Source organism: Propithecus coquereli, unplaced genomic scaffold (genome assembly GCF_000956105.1).
Source record: "Propithecus coquereli isolate 6110/MARCELLA unplaced genomic scaffold, Pcoq_1.0 Scaffold114, whole genome shotgun sequence".
In the NCBI taxonomy this organism is placed as follows: Eukaryota; Metazoa; Chordata; class Mammalia; order Primates; family Indriidae; genus Propithecus; species Propithecus coquereli.
In genome coordinates, this window is record NW_012135414.1 from 4,770,234 (window position 1) to 4,788,933 (window position 18,700).

Here is an 18,700-nt window from a genome sequence, read left to right on the forward strand (position 1 = left end):
AGTAGTGTATGGTAATGGCCTTCACATTCACGCACCACTCACTGACTCACCTGAGCAGCTTTAAGTCCTGTAAACTCCATTCGTGGTAAGTGCCCCACACAGGTGTACCATTTTTTCAAATCTTTTATACCATATTTTTACTGTATTTTTCTATGTTTAGATACACACATACCATTGTGTTACAACTGCCTATTCAGTTCAGTAACACGCTGTACAGGTCTGTAGCCTAGGAAAAATAGGCTATACTGTACAGCCTAGGTGTATAGTAGGCTATACCATCTAAGTTTGTATAAGTACATTCTGTGATGTTCCAACAAGGATAAAATCACCTAAGGATGAATTTCTCAGAGTGTATTTGCCTCAAGGAATTAGAATGCTTTTAGTCATGGTAAATAATTATCTTCAGACCAAAAGGCGGACTCGCAGTTGCAGAGTCACTGTTAGCCCACAGCATACCTTGGTGCGCTGAGAAAAGACACCCCCCTCCTCTAGGAGGGTGCGGCACATCAGAGCACAAGGCTTGGTAAAGCAGAGCACAGGCTCAATTTTAGTCCCTGCTCTGCCCTTAGAGGGCACCCTTGTATGATGAACAACCAGCACAACTGTACCGGACAGGAAGGCCCTACTGAGTTGAAATGTAAAGGTTTAAGTTTGTCTACCACCTGATAAAAGATTATGCAATTAGATACATCAGATAAGCTCACATCTGTTACAACGTGACATAGCAAGATACATGAGGAATTTTAAAATGCAACAATGTGTTCATGTTTTCTCAGGTACACCTGTGTGGGGCACTTACCACGAATGGAGCTTACAGGACTTAAAGCTGCTCAGGTGAGTCAGTGAGTGGTGCGTGAATGTGAAGGCCATTACCATACACTACTATAGACTTTATAAACACTGTACACTTAGGCTACACTAAATTATAAAAAATATTTTTTCTTTAATAATAAATTAACAGCTTACTTCACTTTTCTACTTATAAACTTTTTAATATTTTAAAACTTTTTGACTCATTTATAATAACACTTACCTTAAAACATGAACACATTGTTCATGTGTTCAAGCAATGGTGTAAAAGAAAACTCTCTCTCACCCAAGTTGAGACAAGTAAGGCATGACTCCGCTTTCTCGCAGGTAGTAGGTGACCACACCGCTCCCAGGAGACAGGCTAGTTTTGATATAAGGCTTCACGTTCAGGCCAGCATCCACAGCTTTCTTTGCTAACAATCCTGTGAAATGGCAAACACAGAGACAGTGTGGGTGGCTGCCTGCTCTAGGTGCCAGGGAAGCTTCAGGGAAGAACCTGATTTTTCAGTCTGCAATTCCTGCCACAGCCTGACAAAGGCCCCTTCGTGTTGGCACTTACCGCATTTCTGCTGCCTAATGGAAAGCTCACGGGCCCAGAGTTATTCACATGTATGCAGTAAACTCAAAATTAGTCACGGAAATTAAGAAAGAGATGTCTTTACTTTTTTTTTTTTTTTTAAAAAAGAGATAAACCTAAAGCCACTTAGGAATATATTACAAAATGAGTTTTCAATTTTTAGAAGTAATCTTTGTAATTATGTTTGTCTGGATGAAAATCGTGATTGGAGGGTCCCTTTCTGAAAGTATATCAATTGTGTCCTGGTTGGTAAGAAATAGTCAGCTGAGAAGTGAAAATCTAGTCTTCAAATATTTCTTGAAGTGGAAGATCAACAGCTCCTGGGCCACTGGATTTTGGCAGAGACAGAGGCTGTTACTGGAACACTGGGTGCTCTGTCTCAGGAAGTATCACAGAAGTAGAAAAAAAAACTAAGGAGTGGGGGTGGGAGTACAAAGGGACAAAAAACTACAGACAAGCTAATGACTTAAGAAGACTGGCTTGCTCTGGACGAGGAAAGCTTAGGTGGCAACGATGGACTCAGACATAAGTTTTCCTTATGCCAGTGTCTGCTTCATGAAAAAAGAACTGCTGACACTGTCTATGGACACAAGAGATACTCTTGGGGATGGCTAAAAGCTTGGACACTGTAAAGACCTTGTATTAGTGAAAGCCTGCACGTAAATATTAACTACTTAACTGGAATTGCTTAACAGGTCAGGTGCACCAGTGCCCTATGCCCTAATTCAGACGCACTTGCCAACATATCTAAATCAGAACTGGTCAGGTGTTTGACAGAGAACAAAGTCTGTGACATGACAACAGTTTTTTTTTTCCTTCCAAAGTCTGACACAAGATTCTGGGCTTTACCAGAAATTCAGCTTCCTCTGCCACCTTCTACATGTTGTCTGTGTTAATTCTCAAGAGAAAGACTATTATGCATTATTATGTTATTCCCAAGAGAAAGACTATTATGCATTGTGTATTCTACTTTAAATACTTTGCTTTGGACGCTATTTACTGTGTAGACATTTCTGGGCCAATAAATCTCTGTATTTGGAAAAGGCAAGGTTCAGGGAACTACATGCAGAACTCAGCTAAGACCCTGGGTCATGTCTTGGGAGATTTCCACCTACACATCCACATGACTATGGGGATGGAGTCAAATGCACTCACCTGCTCCCAACATCACAGATGGATTACTGGTGTTTGTGCAGCTAGTAATGGCAGCGATGACCACAGAACCATGAGTAAGGGTGAATTCACTATTGTCATACATAAATGTCTTATGGTCATTATGATGGTCTGGAGCAACTTGGAATCCTTTAAATCCTTGCTATAGGAAGAAAAAAAAATATATATATAATATAGGAAGAAAAAAATATATAAGATATATACATCTTGCTATAGAAAAAAATATATATGCTCAAAAGTTCTCACTTTGGAAGAAGGAATACTTTGGTAACTATAATTTTAAAGGCCATTTCTTTTTTTTTGTTGTTGAGACAGAGTCTCACTCTGTTGCCTGGGCTAGAGTGCCATGGCATCAGCCTAGCTCACAGCAACCTCAAAGTCCTGGGCTCAAGTGATCCTCCTGCCTCAGCCTCCCGGGTAGCTGGGACTACAGGCGCGTGCCACCGTGTCCAGCTAATTTTTTCTATTTTTAGTTGTTCGGCTAATTTCTTTCTATTTATAGTAGAGACAGGCTCTTGCTCTTGATCAGGCTGGTCTCGAACTCCTGAGCTCAAGCAATCCTCCCGCCTGGGCCTCCCAGAGAGCTAGGATTACAGGCGTGAGTCACCACACCCGGCCTAAAGGCCATTTCTTAACAAAACAACTATTTCTGCCAGCAAACTCTGAGATGCTGCAGAAAAATTAAACTTCTCTTTACTCTTTTTAAATCTTTACAAAAGGCAGTCATGATTTCTGAATTTACTCTCTATTGAAGTTAGTAACAATTACCTCCTTCCCACCTCAAAGATGGAAATGCTAAAACTACAAATTTATTTCAAAGATAGTCTAAATAAAACTCAATGACATTATTGTAGAGTTTAATGGATACAGACTGACTGAGGCTACTGATGTTAGCCTTACGGAAATTTAGGAAAAGGCACCATTTTGACCAGAATCAACTAATCACGATCAGTAATACAAACAAAGTACAGCTAAACACTTGGTATAATGCTGGTGTTTCCCAGATAAAACCTATCACACATCTTCATCATTCATTCGGGAAATGTTCGGTGGAAAGCTACTGTGTACAAGACATTATGCTGGGCACCTTGTGGGATACCAAGGTGGTTCAGACACAAATCCTATTCTCAAACATACAGCCCGGTAAGAGAAACCATACATGCAGATAAAGTACCGACAATGTAAGTTAAGAATACAGAATGCCATCAAAGGGCTCCAGACCGAGTGCCAGGAAGTTTCAAATGAGGGAAAGATGACTTTCTGCTATGAGAGTCTGAGGCCACGCTGCAGAGGAGCTGGTATCTGAACCAGGCTTTATGGAGCTGACAGAATAGGACACGAGGAGTTGAGGAAGACACGCAGGCAGGGAGTGGCGCAAAGGAAGATACAATGGCCAGGAAAGCTTAGGTAAGTAGAGTGAACAATGTGGTGAGAGCCATGTGAAAAGGAGACAGGCTGACAAAGATGGGCTGAGTTGTGTTTACAGGGCAAGGAAGCTGCGTAGCCTGTAGCTGATGGGGGCGTCGTTAAGGGCTTCTGAATAGAGAAGAAACACCCTCAGCACCAGGCTGTAGAAAAGAGTCATCATCAAGTGGGGTGGAACCAGGCACCAGGTGGGGGAAGGATTTCAACCTCCTCTGCCAGGCCTCTACCTTGGCTCCAAGGCAGCTCTCAAAGTCCTTTTTCATGTCAGACACAGCAACTTTGTCCTGAGGCCTTTTGGGTCCACTGCAGCAAGGCACCACTGTTTTTAAATCTAATTCCACAATCTGTTTATCCAAAAGAAAAAAAAATCATAGAATTCACATTATACCCACAAAGAGGAATCACAAGGCATGCCAGAGAATTTAAAACATCACAACAATAAAAATAAGCAAATATGACAAAACTACCACATTCGAAAATGAAAAAGCCACTGTTTATCTTAACAGTTAAGTGGTTAATTTCCCAAGATCAAGATGGGCACTTAAGTAGCCTGAGACAGGCAGGAAGCCTTGCTGCCCCTCAGAAAGATCAGGGTGGGCGCTGCAGGTGCTGCCCAGTGTCTTCCAGTAGCCCACCCTTAGAAAGCAGCTCGTGGATGCTTTTTATTGCTGAAAGTGGGTTGAGATGGGTTTTTGTACTGAAATGATACATAAACCATTATACTTCTAGGGTGATTTGGGAGAGATGCAGCCATTCAGTCATCAATGCCAGGAAATGGGCCTTAGTCTAATTGACTATTTCCTTCCCTCAATGTAATATGGAACAAAACAAGAGTCCCAGGTCCAGTTTACCCTCCAATCTTGGCTGTCTAGAAAAATGTGGATTCAGTTTGCATCCTAGAAAATGAAGGTAAATCACTGGATAAATAGAACTAACTGATATATTTGTACCTTCCCTTCTTTCTAGGTCTATAGTAATGATGGGCTTAGCCTGTAAATATTAATAGCTCTTGCTCCTCTGGTAAAGTCTTTCAGAGGTCTTCCACATGGGGGCTGTGAATTAGCAGTTCAAAAGAGGGGAGCACGCTCAACTAACAATGATTAGGCCAGTGGGAATATGATAAGTGATATTATTCTGATATGTTTATGATTTCCTTATCCTTTTGATTTTTCAGACTTTTAACATTCTGTTCTCCTGCAAAACTTGGCAGTGACTAATTCCCTACAAGTATACGCACCACCTCTCCACCCCCGGAAAAAACACATGCAACTAAAATCGCAGGCTTGAGGAAGAGGAAACACATGCTCTGTGGAAGGCGCTCTCATACCTGGGCGAAGTCTGGGTCTTGAGAAGGGTCATTGAAATCTCGAAACATTCCCATAGCCTGAAGATATTTTTTAATGTGCATTACTGTTTTTTCATCACGACCTAAATAGCATGTTATGGAGTAACATGTAAGATATGTTAGTATTTCCTGGTTAAAGACTCTAAATACTTCCGTTAGCAGTTACACATGTATATAATATATGTTTCACTCACACACACCAACAGCTGTTGATATTTCAGCTTCCAGGCGAACAGTCTGACTCTCTAGCTGATGCTGCTTTTTATTAGGGGCCATTAACTGATGTGTTGTTCCAAACAAAGTGACTATTTTCTGAAAAAGATTCTGGTTCTACCTACAGGTACTCATCCTCTTCTTGCTTTTTAGGTTTGTTTTGTTTTTTATTTGAGACAGGGTCTTGCTCTGTTGTCTGGGCTAGAGTGCAGTGGTGTCATCACTGCAACCTCAAACTCCTGGGCCCAAGCGGTCCCCTCGCTTTAGCCTCCCAAAGTGCCAGGACTACAGGTGTGAGCCACCGCGCCCAGCCTCCCCCTCTTTTTGGTTACAGCCCTTAGGAGATTAGGAGAATCCTAAGCCTGAGCTAATTGTCAAAGCACACCTATGCATCTACCTTCAACTGGCCATGAAGACTTTCAGCATTCCACATTATTATTTTTAAAATAATAACCCGCCTCACTCCACCCCAAGCTATAAGCACTTTCTGTGTGCCTCTTGCATTATGTGCTAAACATTCTAAATGCATTACCTCCATCTCTAATCCTTTATCATGACCCTGTGAGACAAGTACAATTATTATTCTCATTTATAGATGAGAAAATGGTGGCTCAAGAAGATTAAGTAACTTTTTTCCATGGAACACAGCCAGTAAATGGCAGAACCAGGATCTGAACTTGAGTTTGACTCCAAAGCTCGAAGTCTTAACTCACAATGTTGTATCACCAGGAATATGACTCTGAACCTTCTGCTATTTAATTCTTATCTAGACCGTGGTGTAGGAGATAATACTCACAAAGTATGTCCAGTGGACATGCAGTCCACTCATTTCTCTGACCGTTACATGAGACTGAAAGCTTGATTCTTAGACCCATCGTACATCAGAATTTTTGTCTTCTCTTTTTTAACTGAATTGTAAAGGTCATCAGCTTTCAGCATGGACTTCATAAAACAACAGCTGTCCAAGCTTCATTAACATATTTATCATGACCTATTGTTGAGTCAGTTGTTTACTATTATACATCCCACGCCATGCTCCTCATGAAGATGAATGGGAGAAATTTCTCTCAGGGTTTTGTATGAGAAAGGACCGGACTCTTCTGAAGCAATATGTTTGTTTCAATTTATCAGAGTTTACAGATCTGGCACTGGATCACTAGAAGTTTAGTGTCCACCTCCGGCACCACAGAAACTCGTCTTCCCTCTGGATACACCCTGCAGCTTTTCTTCCCGTACCGGCACACACCCCGTCCCTCCGTAGGCTGAGTTCCTCAACTATTCATTCTGTCCTTTTAGCTCTACATCTTTTTAACTTCGAATTCTTTGGGGAACAAGGATGTATTCATCAATTCCAACGTGGTTATATTTAATAAGAACATTTTTTAAAATAAACTTTTCCATCACAATCTTTACTATTTCCAGAGGCCATGGGAGAAGACTTGGATTTATTTAGAGTCTGTAAGATTCTAACAAAACCCTCTGCATGGCTTATCCCTTCTTTGAGACACCTGTTCAAACTTTACCTCCAAGGGCCCTTTGCTGACCTTCCTACTTTACATAAAAAGCACTCCCAGGGTACTTCAACCCCCTCCCTGCTCTCTTTTTCATTATCACACTTGCGCGTAAAGTAAGTAAAAATGCTGTTTACTTGTTCACTGTCTTTCTCCCTCACTGGAATGTAAGCTCTGTGAGGGCAGGGACTTTATTTATCTCGTTCACTGCTGTGAACTAGACCAGATATTGATAATTTGTTAAATGGATGACTGAATGAAAATTTAATGTTTTTAAAATAAACTTGAGACAGTAAAAAAAAAAAACCTTTCTCAAAGTTAAAAGTCAAATTTCTAAACAAATACATAGAGAGTTAAAGAGATCTGTCAACACTTTAAAATGCCTTGATATGCTGTCTCTCATTTCACCTTTGGACAGCCCCGAGAGGGCGCTGCAGAATGCCATCCCTGCTTGGAGCCCTGCAACTGCAGGTTTGGATTCCGGCTCTACTGTGTATGAGTCTTGGGTAATAGAACATTTCTCTTATCCTCAGTTTTTTCTCTTATTAGTTAATTAATCAATCAATCTATCCTATAGATCTGTGAAGAGGATGACAGCAAACGTATATACACGTGCCTGGCACACAGCAGGTACCCTACAGATAGCCGGTACCATTACTAAGATCACTTGTTTAATGTCAGAAAACTAGCAGAAGATCAGTATAAATATCTAGGCTTCTGGAGTGCCTGAGCTCTTCCTATTGGTCACACCATCTCTGTCTCATACCTCCTTAAATCCCAACAATCCATTTTGGCTCCATAGAGAGAAAAAAATCGTGTAACTCTAACCCACTGCATTCTGTTGGGCAGAGGCAGAAGGCAGTGCTCCGATTCTCAGTGTTCTATGAAACTTTCACCAACAGTCCTCTGCTTTCACAGTCCTTTACTTACCTGTCTGCTCTAGGTACTTGATACTAACTTCATCAACTGGGAAAAAGGCAGCAGTTGCTCCGTACTCCGGACACATGTTAGCAATTGTAGCTCGGTCAGCAATAGATAACTGGGCAACTCCCGGCCCGAAGAACTCAACAAATTTGCCCACTACCCCCACCTGGCGTAGGTGCTGAGTAGCAGAAACAAAAGAAAAGCTTGAGATTTGACAGCCCGCGTTTAAAATGAAGAATACTATCTTGCAATTCTTATAAGATAGACTTGTGAATAAACACAAACAATCAATTATCCCAAAGTATTTTTGATTGTTTTAAAAAATAAAATTTAAAAAACAATGCCAACTAAATGCAACATGGTATCCTGGAACAGAAAAGGGACATTACTGAAAAAAACTGGTGAAGTCTGTAGTTTACTTAAGAGTGCCATACCAATGTTAACTTCTTAGTTTTGATAAATGTGCCATGGTTATATGAGATGCTAACATTATGGAAGCTGAGAGAAAGACAACAGAAATTCTCTACTCTATCTTTATACCAACTCTCCTATAAATTTAAGATTATGTCAAGGTTCTTATTTTAAAAAAGAAAGAAAAAGCATACCAAAAATACAAATAACATTAAGAAAAGTTTTCAAAATGAGTAACACTCTCTTTCTCTCTCTAATGAGATCACTGTAAGTGCCTAAAAGTGCTAAATATTAAACTCTTTCAACCTAAATAAATTATTTGCACTGAGTAAGAAAATGACTTGTTTTCACAGGTGAAATGAACAAAATTTATGCTACAGCTACAAACCAAATGCAACCAAAAGGTCCCCATATCTGACTTGCCAGATCTTTTCCACACAAGCCACCAGCCAGGAGTGAGGCCCCAGGGACTGACTTAGCCCTGCATGAAGCCAGTCTCATGGGCTGTGGACAACCACATGGATAGGCTCTTTGGGTCACAGGGAATTCTGCCAAATTTTGTGAGCAAGTCCTGCATCATTCCACATCCAAAAAAAGAGTGCACAGACATTTGTGATAAGCTGTGTTTAAATAAATTCAATTCCAAATTCCACAAAGATTTAAATCAAAGAGAAACTTATTTTGGCCTTTAACAATATAGTGTCCATGCAGAAGACCCTAGGCTTCCAAAATATAAAACCGAAAAAAATTATGTTTGTGGTAATAAAAAAACCATTGCCTCTCTGACAGTCTCTCAAAATGCAATGGCCTTTTTGTAAAACAAGTAAATCACAAAAAAAGATAATTTCCTAGCTAAAGAAAAAAACTATTATTTTACAGCTTGGAGAAACATCTGTTACAATAATGTAACTTATAATACAGAGAAGAGAATTAAAAAGGTCAAACACTATTCATGGAACTAATTGGCTACTTACATATAAAGAGGAACTACGTGGAAAAAATGTAGTAAAAGTATAAACATATGCATGGGAATGATTCTCACAACCTCAGGATAGTGACTATTTTTAGGAATGGGAAGTGTGGCTTTAGTCAAAAACATTACATAATATTTCTTTAAAAATATATGGAGAGAGCTCTGAAGCGAATAGGCAAAATGTTATCATCTGTTAAACCTAGGTGGTGGGTATATGAAAGCCATTTTAATTTCTGTGTATTTGAACTATTTCATAATTTTTGAAAAATTGTAAGAAAAAGATCCACACAGCAACTGAAGAGTAAAATGGACACGACTGTCTAAACATAACCACTGAATACTCCCTTATCTCATCTGCTTGTAAACTCATCAATGTAGTTAGTTAGGCATTTCTAGAACACACGGAAACCAAGGGAGACTCCATTATGTATTTCCCCCCTGTCTGCCAGCGTGGCTTTCCAAGACCACAGAAGAGGCAGCACGTCGTTACCTTGGTGATGGTGAGCACGATGTCAGTGGACGTTACCAGAGGGTGGGGCTTCCCCATCAGCCTGTAGCCAACCACCTGGGGAAGCACCATGCTGATTGGCTGGCCCAGCATGACAGCTTCCGCTTCGATGCCACCCACACCTGCAATGAATGCACGACCAGAATAATGCTTTCGTTATTCCTCCCTGTGTCTCTCAGATACGAATTCAGTGTCATTAACAGCTGTAATGTTTAACTGGTACAGAGTGATGTATCTAGAAAGAGCAGTTATGTTTTTCTCTATTTCCCTCTACAAAATTTTTAACAAGTGTTTCTCAGAGTGGGCCCCCCCCAAATACTTGTATCAACATCCCCCGGTGCCACACCCAAAGGAGCGTAGGCTTGAGTCGTCTCCATTTGTAACAAACACCCCAGGTGATTTTCATTTATGCTGAATGTCCCTAATCCCTTGTTCCAGTTCATTCTTCCAGATGTAATTATTGAGTGCCTAAGTATAAAGTGCTTTTCTGGGCATTGGAAAAGCAGCAGTGAATAAAACAGACAAAAGTACCTCTCCAATACTTGCGGTCACGCAAATTCATGCTACTGTGATGTAATGGCATCAAATATGCCCAAGAATAGCATATATGAAATAGAAACCTGGAAGAACACTCACCCCAACCAAGAACGCCCAAACCATCAATCATGGTAGTGTGCGAATCCGTGCCCACGAGGCTGTCTGGATAGTAATATCCATCCTGATCAAATACCACTCTTGCTAAATATTCCAAATTCACCTGGTGGACGATTCCTGAGCCAGGGGGAATAATCCGCATGTTGTGAAAAGCCTGGGAACCCCACTAGGATTGACAAATGGAAAGAACACTATGAACATGTGAGGTACCTTTACTCAGCCCATCTCCTTGGCACCTCTCCCTTGAGCCCCACATACACAGAAAACCAAACAATGAAACCAAACTCTGCCCATACCTTTAAAAATTCAAATCTTTCTCTATTTCTTTCAAATTCCAGGTCTTGATTCTTCTGTAAACTGTCTGCCCTGTCAGAGAGAAAAACTAAATGTATAAGTTTTGAGGCTTAAAATGTTATTGGTTGGCTGGGTGCAGTGGCTCACATCTGTAATCCTAGCACTCAGGGAGGCCGAGATCGCAGATCACTTGAGGTCAGGAGTTAGAGACCAGCCTGGGCAAGAATGAGACCCTGTCTCTACTAATAGAAAAAATAATTAGCCGGATGACTGAAAATAGAAAAAAAACAGCTGGGCCTGTAGTCCCTGCTACTTGGCAGGCTGAGGCAGGAGGATTCCTTGAGCCCAGGAGTTTGAGGTTGCTGTGAGCTAGGCTGATGCCACAGCACTCCAGCCCAGGCAACAGAGTGAGACTCTGTCTCAAAAAAAAAAAAAAAAATGTTACTGGTCAAACTTATTGGTGATGAATAAACAAAATGAGATAGCACCTGCAGGCTTGCAGAGTGGTACTGCGAATTTCATTCATGACTATTACAAGGTAGAAAAGCGAAGGTCACTAGTGAAAGTAAAAAGAATAATTACTGTCTGGAATTCAAGTTCAAACTAATCTAATCATAAAATTTGAATCTCAGACTGACATTTATATGACAGTAGCAGCTGAGATGTTTAAAGACCCCTTTTTTCTGTACCCCTTTCTCAGCCTGACCTCATTGTAACACCTCTCTGAGCCAAGCTGTGTCTGGGCTGGCATTTTCACCTGTTCCTGTTGGGAGAGGGGAAACCAGCAATGCCGAGAGGCTTAGTCATTTATAGAATCACAATCTCCTGTCACACAGAGGCTTATGAGGAGGATGGTGCCACCCAAGAACGTCTGTAAACCACAGGTTATATGCTGAGACTTACTCAGGTCATTCAGTCCATCAGGACAATGTGGGGAACCAAAAACATTTTCCAGGATTTTTATATAAATTGCATTGTTCTGAGTCAAAGAAGAGTAAGTCACAGTTGCAGGTTTGGCACACAGAGGTGCTCATAAATTGCATATCATAGGACTGAGTGAACATAGGAAAGGAGAGCAAAATTAACAGCTAAGATCAAAGTCAGACTTCATTCATGAATGACAGTTAACACTTACTGACATTACTAGGTACCAGCCACTACTCTTATTGTTTATATTAATTTTCTCATTTAGTCTTCGTAATAACTCTTTGAATTAGGTACAACCAATAGCCACATTTTTCAAATGGGGAAACTGAGCACAGAGAGAAGATTAGAAAACTTGCTTAGTACCACACAAGCTAGTAAATGGGAGAGCTGAAAATGGAACCCAGGCAGTCTGACTCCAGAGTTCTCTTAATCCCTATTCCATACTGCCTCCCTGCCATCACAGACGGTGGCAGTGATGGTGGCAGTGGTGATAAGCACCACTAGCACAGTAACAGCAGCAGCAGGAGCTAAAGGGCAACATTAGGCTTCAGGCCCTTCGTGCTTTACACGTGGGGACTCATTCAACTGTCACAACACCTCCTCCTGTAGACAGGACTGGCATCCTCGTGCATAGCAGCAACAGCTGAGGCATAGAAAGGTTAGAGAACTTGTCCAAAGTCAGACGACTGGTCAATCTTAGAGCCGTTACCTGAACCTGGGTCTGGCTGGCCCTGAGGTCTCTATCTTAACCACTGTCCTCCTCACCCACTCCCACCCTCCCTTCACTTGTTAATCTACGAGAGCCTCTCGTGTGCGATGTGCTGGGCGTACCATGGTGCAGAAACTGCGTGTTCACTGCTCACCTGGAGCTCAGAGCCTGGCGAGAGACACAGAGAAGCACCCACGCAATTATAAACAAGTGTGATCATCAACGCCTAACATGGGAAGCACAAGGTGCCATGGGAGCACTCGGACAGGGCCATGAACTCAGGCCAGGGCGTCCAGAATGCCTTCCAGAAGGAAACATCAGTGTAGTCTACAGGATGATAGGGAGTTGGCCAGAGAATGATGGGCAGGGATTTCCTGGGAAGAAAAGAACTGGAAGCCCGTAGTATTTACCTCACAACAAACATATTCAGTTACCACATTGATCTTTTTTCTTTTTATGTGAACATTCTCCAAGACAAGCATCAGTTTCTGTAATGGCATTGATTCCTGGAGACCTTACAGCAGGGAGTTACGAGCTATAGTCCATGGACCAAATTTGGCCCAATGCCCATATATGCTTGGCCCTCAAGGGAAGAATGATTTTTACATTTTTAAAGGTTGACGGGAAAAAAGATCATGTGACAGAGACAGTATGTGGCCAGCAAAGCCTAAAATATTTACTATTGGCCCTTTATAGAAAAAGTCTGTTAATCCCTGCCTGAGAGAACAAATGTCTGTGAATGTGCATACATGTTAGAGAAAAGCCAAAGAAAGACACAGGGAAAGGAGAGACTCCGCCACAGCAGAACAAGGACGGACACCGGAGCAGACACCTGCATCAGCAGACCTTTGGGACCCTCTGGATGAGATGCAGCTATTCCTCAAGGCACTGGCTCCACCTTCTTCTCAATATACGCTGCAGGCTCCATCCCTCCGGACAGCCCCCTTCTCTTTGAGTCCAGATCTACACTTCCCATATATCCTGGGCATCTGCATCAGAAATACTTCAGGCACCACAAACTGTACAGGTCAAACTCTACTGTGTGGCCTGCCTTCCTAATATCTGTTCCTCTTCCCTGTCTGTCCATATCTCATCTAATGACCTCCTCTCCCACCACTTTGTTCCTACAGCTATCAAAGTATTTATTCCAGAAACAGCCCTTTCAGTCATTCAACCTATCTTCTGTGCTGTCACCTGAATCAGTTTTATAAAATACAGATCATGCACCAGCTTGAATCTGCCAATCACTCCCCATTTTCTAATAAAGTACAAATTCCTTGTCTTGAAAACCCAAGTCCTTCGATCTGACCTCCACCTTCCTTTTTAAATCTTCTCCCACCCTCCAATCCAAACCCTCAGCTTCAGCCACACCGTAGCCCTCACACACTCTCCCCCGGACTCCACTTTCCTCATGCCTTTGCACACTCTGTTCTCTCTGAATACAGCACCTTTTCCAGCTTTTCTCTCCTTGGTAAACATGCGGCAGGATCCAGAGCACGTGATGCTCCTTGGAGAGCCTCCAACCCCGCAGGTCAGGACCATTCGCCTCCTTCTCTGGGGTGCCTACACTTACCAGCTGCATGGAAGCTGTGTGTTCTTTCTCCTCTTCTAAACTAGTTTCTTGAGTAAATACTGTCACATAATGGGTCTGTTAAACAGATTTAATTAAAAAAAAAAGGCAGGTATCTCTGACCATGATTTTTACCAAACACAGGTGAGAACCACATGTGGCCCCTGCTCTGGTGCCCCCACCTCTTCTGCTATCCTTTGAGCACTTCTGGGCTTCTGGTCATTGTCCCTGGTCCTCTTCCCTTCAGCACCAGAGGACGTCAGAGCTTCTCAGAGCAGAAGCAGGACTGAACAGGGAATGTTTATCCCAAAAAACGCTGGGGATATCAGTTTGACAGAAGCAACATATTCACAGAAGCAGAAGCTAGAAATGCTTGGGCTGTTTCATGATATAGTAATTCTAGGCAAAAACTTACTTACTCAGGAAAACAAAACATCTATTACATTAAGCTTGGTTCAATTAGCCTAGTTCTAGTTATTGGAATGAATAAATAGACATAGAATCCAGATTTTTCTACCACTCAAAACTTTCCTAAATTAGCCTAATCTAGTAAGCTTTTGATAAGGTCTCTGAATGTAAATGCCTCACAGGCTAAAGAGGAAATTTCTCCTTAGTTACTTAATTTGAATTCAGATTTGGACATTTCAGTTTCTGAGAATTACATTTAATGAAGCTCCAGAAATTCACAACTTACAGAGGAATTAGTTTTCATTCTCATTAAATCTGGTCAGAAATTGTTAGGAAATTCTTGTTGGGGGAAAAAAGTTATTTCTGAGATAACTTTGTAAAACATTACAATAATGTGTTAACTGGATTCTTAATTCCTAAAGATGCTATGAGACCAGTTAGTATTATTCAAACCAGGCGAAGAGCTTAGAAATATTTCACTGAGAAATTTACTGCTCCACCACCAGCCCTTATCCAGTTTTTATAGCTCATTCCTGGAAATAGAGCTGGAAAGGAGCCCACAGCATACAGTTCCACAAGGGTTGAGACATACCACATTTAGTGCCTTACAAAAATGAGGAAAGAGACCCACAGGTCAAATTGCAAAACCACAACTCAAGAAATAAAAACATCACCATTGAAAACACTGCTAACAGAAATGTTCTCTGATTTTTTATATATATATATATACATATATATATACGAAAAAATATATGTAACAGTATATGGGGAATGTTGCTATATTTGGATATTAATCTGGGTCAAAGTTCACTCCAGGATTTTGCTGTTTTCATAATGTTTTCAATACTATGGCGTAAGTGAAAAAGGTCTAAAAAAAACTGAAACCAGGGTTGATGAAAATCAAGGTCTAAAGGGAAAAAAAAGAGAAAATTACAGTGAACTTGGTGATGACCCAGATGCATTAATAGCCATGAGCTCTTTGAATTTTGAGTCAACAGACTTTAGACATGAAAACAATTACAATTCTGTCTCCACCAGTACTTTCCCCTTCCAGGTCAACAAAATGAAGGTAAACTGATCAACAGTAATGAAAGTCTCCAATAAAAATGAAGCTAGGCATGATTTTTGAGGCTACCTTTATAACTTCTGAACATTTTACACACATATTTTTAAGTCTTCCTTTTGAAACCAAAACATTGAGTTCAAGTGATTTAGAACAAAAATGTAGGAGTGGGGGCAGGGCAGTTGGCGGGGTGGAGGGACATGTTGCCTAATCATGGTTCAGAGTCCAAAGGAAAGGCAAGAGTTGGCAACCGTCCAGTGTCTCTGTTCCAAGAATCATCAGTTCAGGGGACAAAGTAGATTTCTCTTTATGCTGAATTTATCTGGTTTGGATATTGGCAATATTAACTTGAGATCAAAAATTTTCTAAATTTCTTTTGAGGCTATATGGAACCCATTTAACCCCAAGGAGGTAAATAAAGGTGGTTTTGTGTCCATTTGAGTAGCGTGTTCCATATTCTTCAATGACTTTCACTTATAAACATATTAGCTTCTTATTGTAAAAATAAAGACAAGTTATAATCCCAGAGATAACTGCTTAGCAGTTTGGCACCTCTTTCCAATCTTTCAATCCCTGCATAATTTTCCATCTAGCTGAGATCACTCTATACATGCAGTGTAGTATCTAGCTCATTGAGCTATAACATGAGCATGTTCCAAGTGTTATTAAGTACTTTGTAAATAAAACTGTAAAGGTTACCTAATAATTCACTTTAGGGACATACCATAATTTAATGAATAATTTTCCTTTGTTGGACATTTAAATGTTTCCAGGTTTTCATTTATAAGTAATACTCTAATGATTTACATATTATTTTTATTTATAATACTTTTAATATTTATGACAATAAATAATACTTTAATCAACTTTAATCCCCATTAAGCTTTTTCTGAACTTCAGCTATCTATTAAGGGTATGCTTGGAAGTAGAAATTCCAGGACAAAGGATATCGAAACTTCTAAGGCCTCTCCCTCTATATATATGTATCTAGATATATATCTAGATACATGTATATAAAATATTGCTTTCATCACTTCTAATCTGCAGTGCTATCAGCAGTGTGTAGGTGTCTCCCTTATAACTTTCAGTTAATGTTTATTTTCTAATCTTAACTGTGTTGATAAGAAAGTGGTATCTCAAATATTTATTTTACTTTTTCACTGTTTATAAGATTAAATGAAAAGCCTTTAAATACTGTTTACTACCATTTGCATTTCCTCTTATCGTGAAATGTCCACTTTCCTTTGCTCATTTATCTGAAGGGGCTTACTATTTTTCTAAATGGATCACACACATTCTTATATGAATATATTAAGGATAATTAACACTGTCATATTTGTTTAAATATTTTTCAAGTTATTTCCTCTTAATGTTGAAGTCATTAAATCTACTTTTTTCCCTGTTTCTTTTTTTTCCTTGTTTCATTCATTGCTTCTAAATTTAGGAAGGTCTTCTCATCAAGACATTTGATACATAAATACTCCAATTTTCTTCTAAAATTTTGAAACATTTATGCTTTAACTTATATGAACTGCTCCTCGCACTAAATAATTAATTTTCCCAGCATTGTATGTTGAAAAGTTATTTCCTTCTCCACTGATAGTTGATAACAACTTTTCTGTAATCACACTTCTGGGTTAAGATACTAGCCTTTTAACAGTACCTGACTGCCCTCCCTATATCCAAACCCTTGTTGTGTAATCTTGCAGTTATTTCTACAAAAGATGGACTGTACTCCCAACTCCAATTTTGGGCTCAACCATTTGACTTGCTTTGATCAATGGCACTGTGAACAGAAGTGACTCTGTGCTGGCCCTCAGTGAGCCCTTACAGATACTGTGTATTTCCACTTCTCCTCTTGAACCTCTGTGATCACCAGATAGTCGCTTTCTCCTTCAGCCTGGGCCCCAAAAGCAGCACAAATGGAACAAGGTTGCCCTGGCTGTCCCGCAGATGCACGGTTCAGTATATAAGCAGCCCACCAGCGACTGCAGCGTAAAGCAGAGCTGCCCAACTGTGCTCACCTAGGTCAGCTGACCTCCCAGCCAAGCTGCAGAAGTATAAGAAATCAATTCTTATTCTTGACTGCCACTGAGATTCTGAGGTTATCTGTTACATGGCAGTAGCTGATTTTTACACCTACCTTCACACTGAAATCTTTATGGTTTTGGCTGGTACAAACTTTCTGCCTTTTGGAGAAAAGGACAAATGGTAGAGTTTCTTCTCATTTTGTTCCCATTTGTCTATACCATTTTGACTCAAAGGGCAAAGCCGATGGTTTCGTTTCTCTCAAGTTTAACTTCATCAGGTACTCTTCTGGGCCCTATCATATCACTAAGTGCTTCTCTTGGATTCTATTGTGGCACATTTTTAGTATTTTATGTCTTTTTGTGTATCTTACAGGGGACTGGGAATGTGTAACAATGTTAATATACTGATGCCATTTTAATCCAAAAATCTACTCCTAACACTTTTAATTTAAAGCAAAGGCTTTTGGACAATGAAATTTGGGGATAAAAGCTCATTAAAATAAACTGAGTCAGGAAAATTGACCATTATTCCATTACTACTTGACTCTTTCTTTTTGCTTTTAGAGACAGCATCTTTCTTGCTCTGTTGCTCAGGATGGAGTGCTGTGGCATGATCATACATACTTCACTGTAACCTGGAACCTCTGGGCTCTAGCAATCCTCCTGTCACAGCCGCCTCAACAGCTAGGAATACAGGTTTGCATCACCACACCCAGTTAATTTTTTTGTTTTTTGTAGAGTCAAGATCTCGCTATGTTGCCTAGGCTGGTCTCAAACTCCTGGCCTCAAGTGATCCTCCTGCCAAACTGCTGGGATTACAGGCGTGAGCCACCACACCTGGCCCTACTTGACTCTTAGTCTCACAGAATTTAGACAGTCATCTCTTCAATGGGCCAGGGTTACAAATGTTACATTTATTTTGCTTAAGAAGTACTTACTTTCAAAGTTTGTTAAGAGGTAAGGCCCAAGTTGCTAGCTGGCAACTACATACTCACATGTTCAATTTTCTTTTCTGTAAAAGGTTTTCTTTAATAAGACATTTTAATATGCACATCTTTGGATGCCAACAGTGAAGGGATAGATAAAATGAGAAACCCAGCTATCCTCAGAGATTGAGTTTTTCCCTCTTCTAAAGGCATTATGGCCACCTAAACTTGGATTCTCATTTACCAAGA

At 40.5% G+C, this 18,700-nt stretch overlaps 1 protein-coding gene across 3 annotated transcripts in view; it reads right to left on the reverse strand.

The window, feature by feature from the left end:
* The window catches only part of ACO1 (aconitase 1, soluble), a 53,902-nt gene that overhangs the window by 12,987 nt on the left and 22,215 nt on the right, over window positions 1-18,700 (reverse strand). For all 3 annotated transcript variants that reach the window (XM_012656706.1, XM_012656722.1, XM_012656714.1), the window contains 8 exons: window positions 10,821-10,890; window positions 10,507-10,690; window positions 9,853-9,992; window positions 7,985-8,156; window positions 5,313-5,413; window positions 4,213-4,329; window positions 2,543-2,702; window positions 1,097-1,232 (listed from right to left, as the gene is read on the reverse strand). In XM_012656706.1, coding sequence (XP_012512160.1) covers window positions 1,097-1,232; window positions 2,543-2,702; window positions 4,213-4,329; window positions 5,313-5,413; window positions 7,985-8,156; window positions 9,853-9,992; window positions 10,507-10,690; window positions 10,821-10,890 — 1,080 coding nt within the window. The remainder of the gene's footprint in view (window positions 1-1,096; window positions 1,233-2,542; window positions 2,703-4,212; window positions 4,330-5,312; window positions 5,414-7,984; window positions 8,157-9,852; window positions 9,993-10,506; window positions 10,691-10,820; window positions 10,891-18,700) is intronic.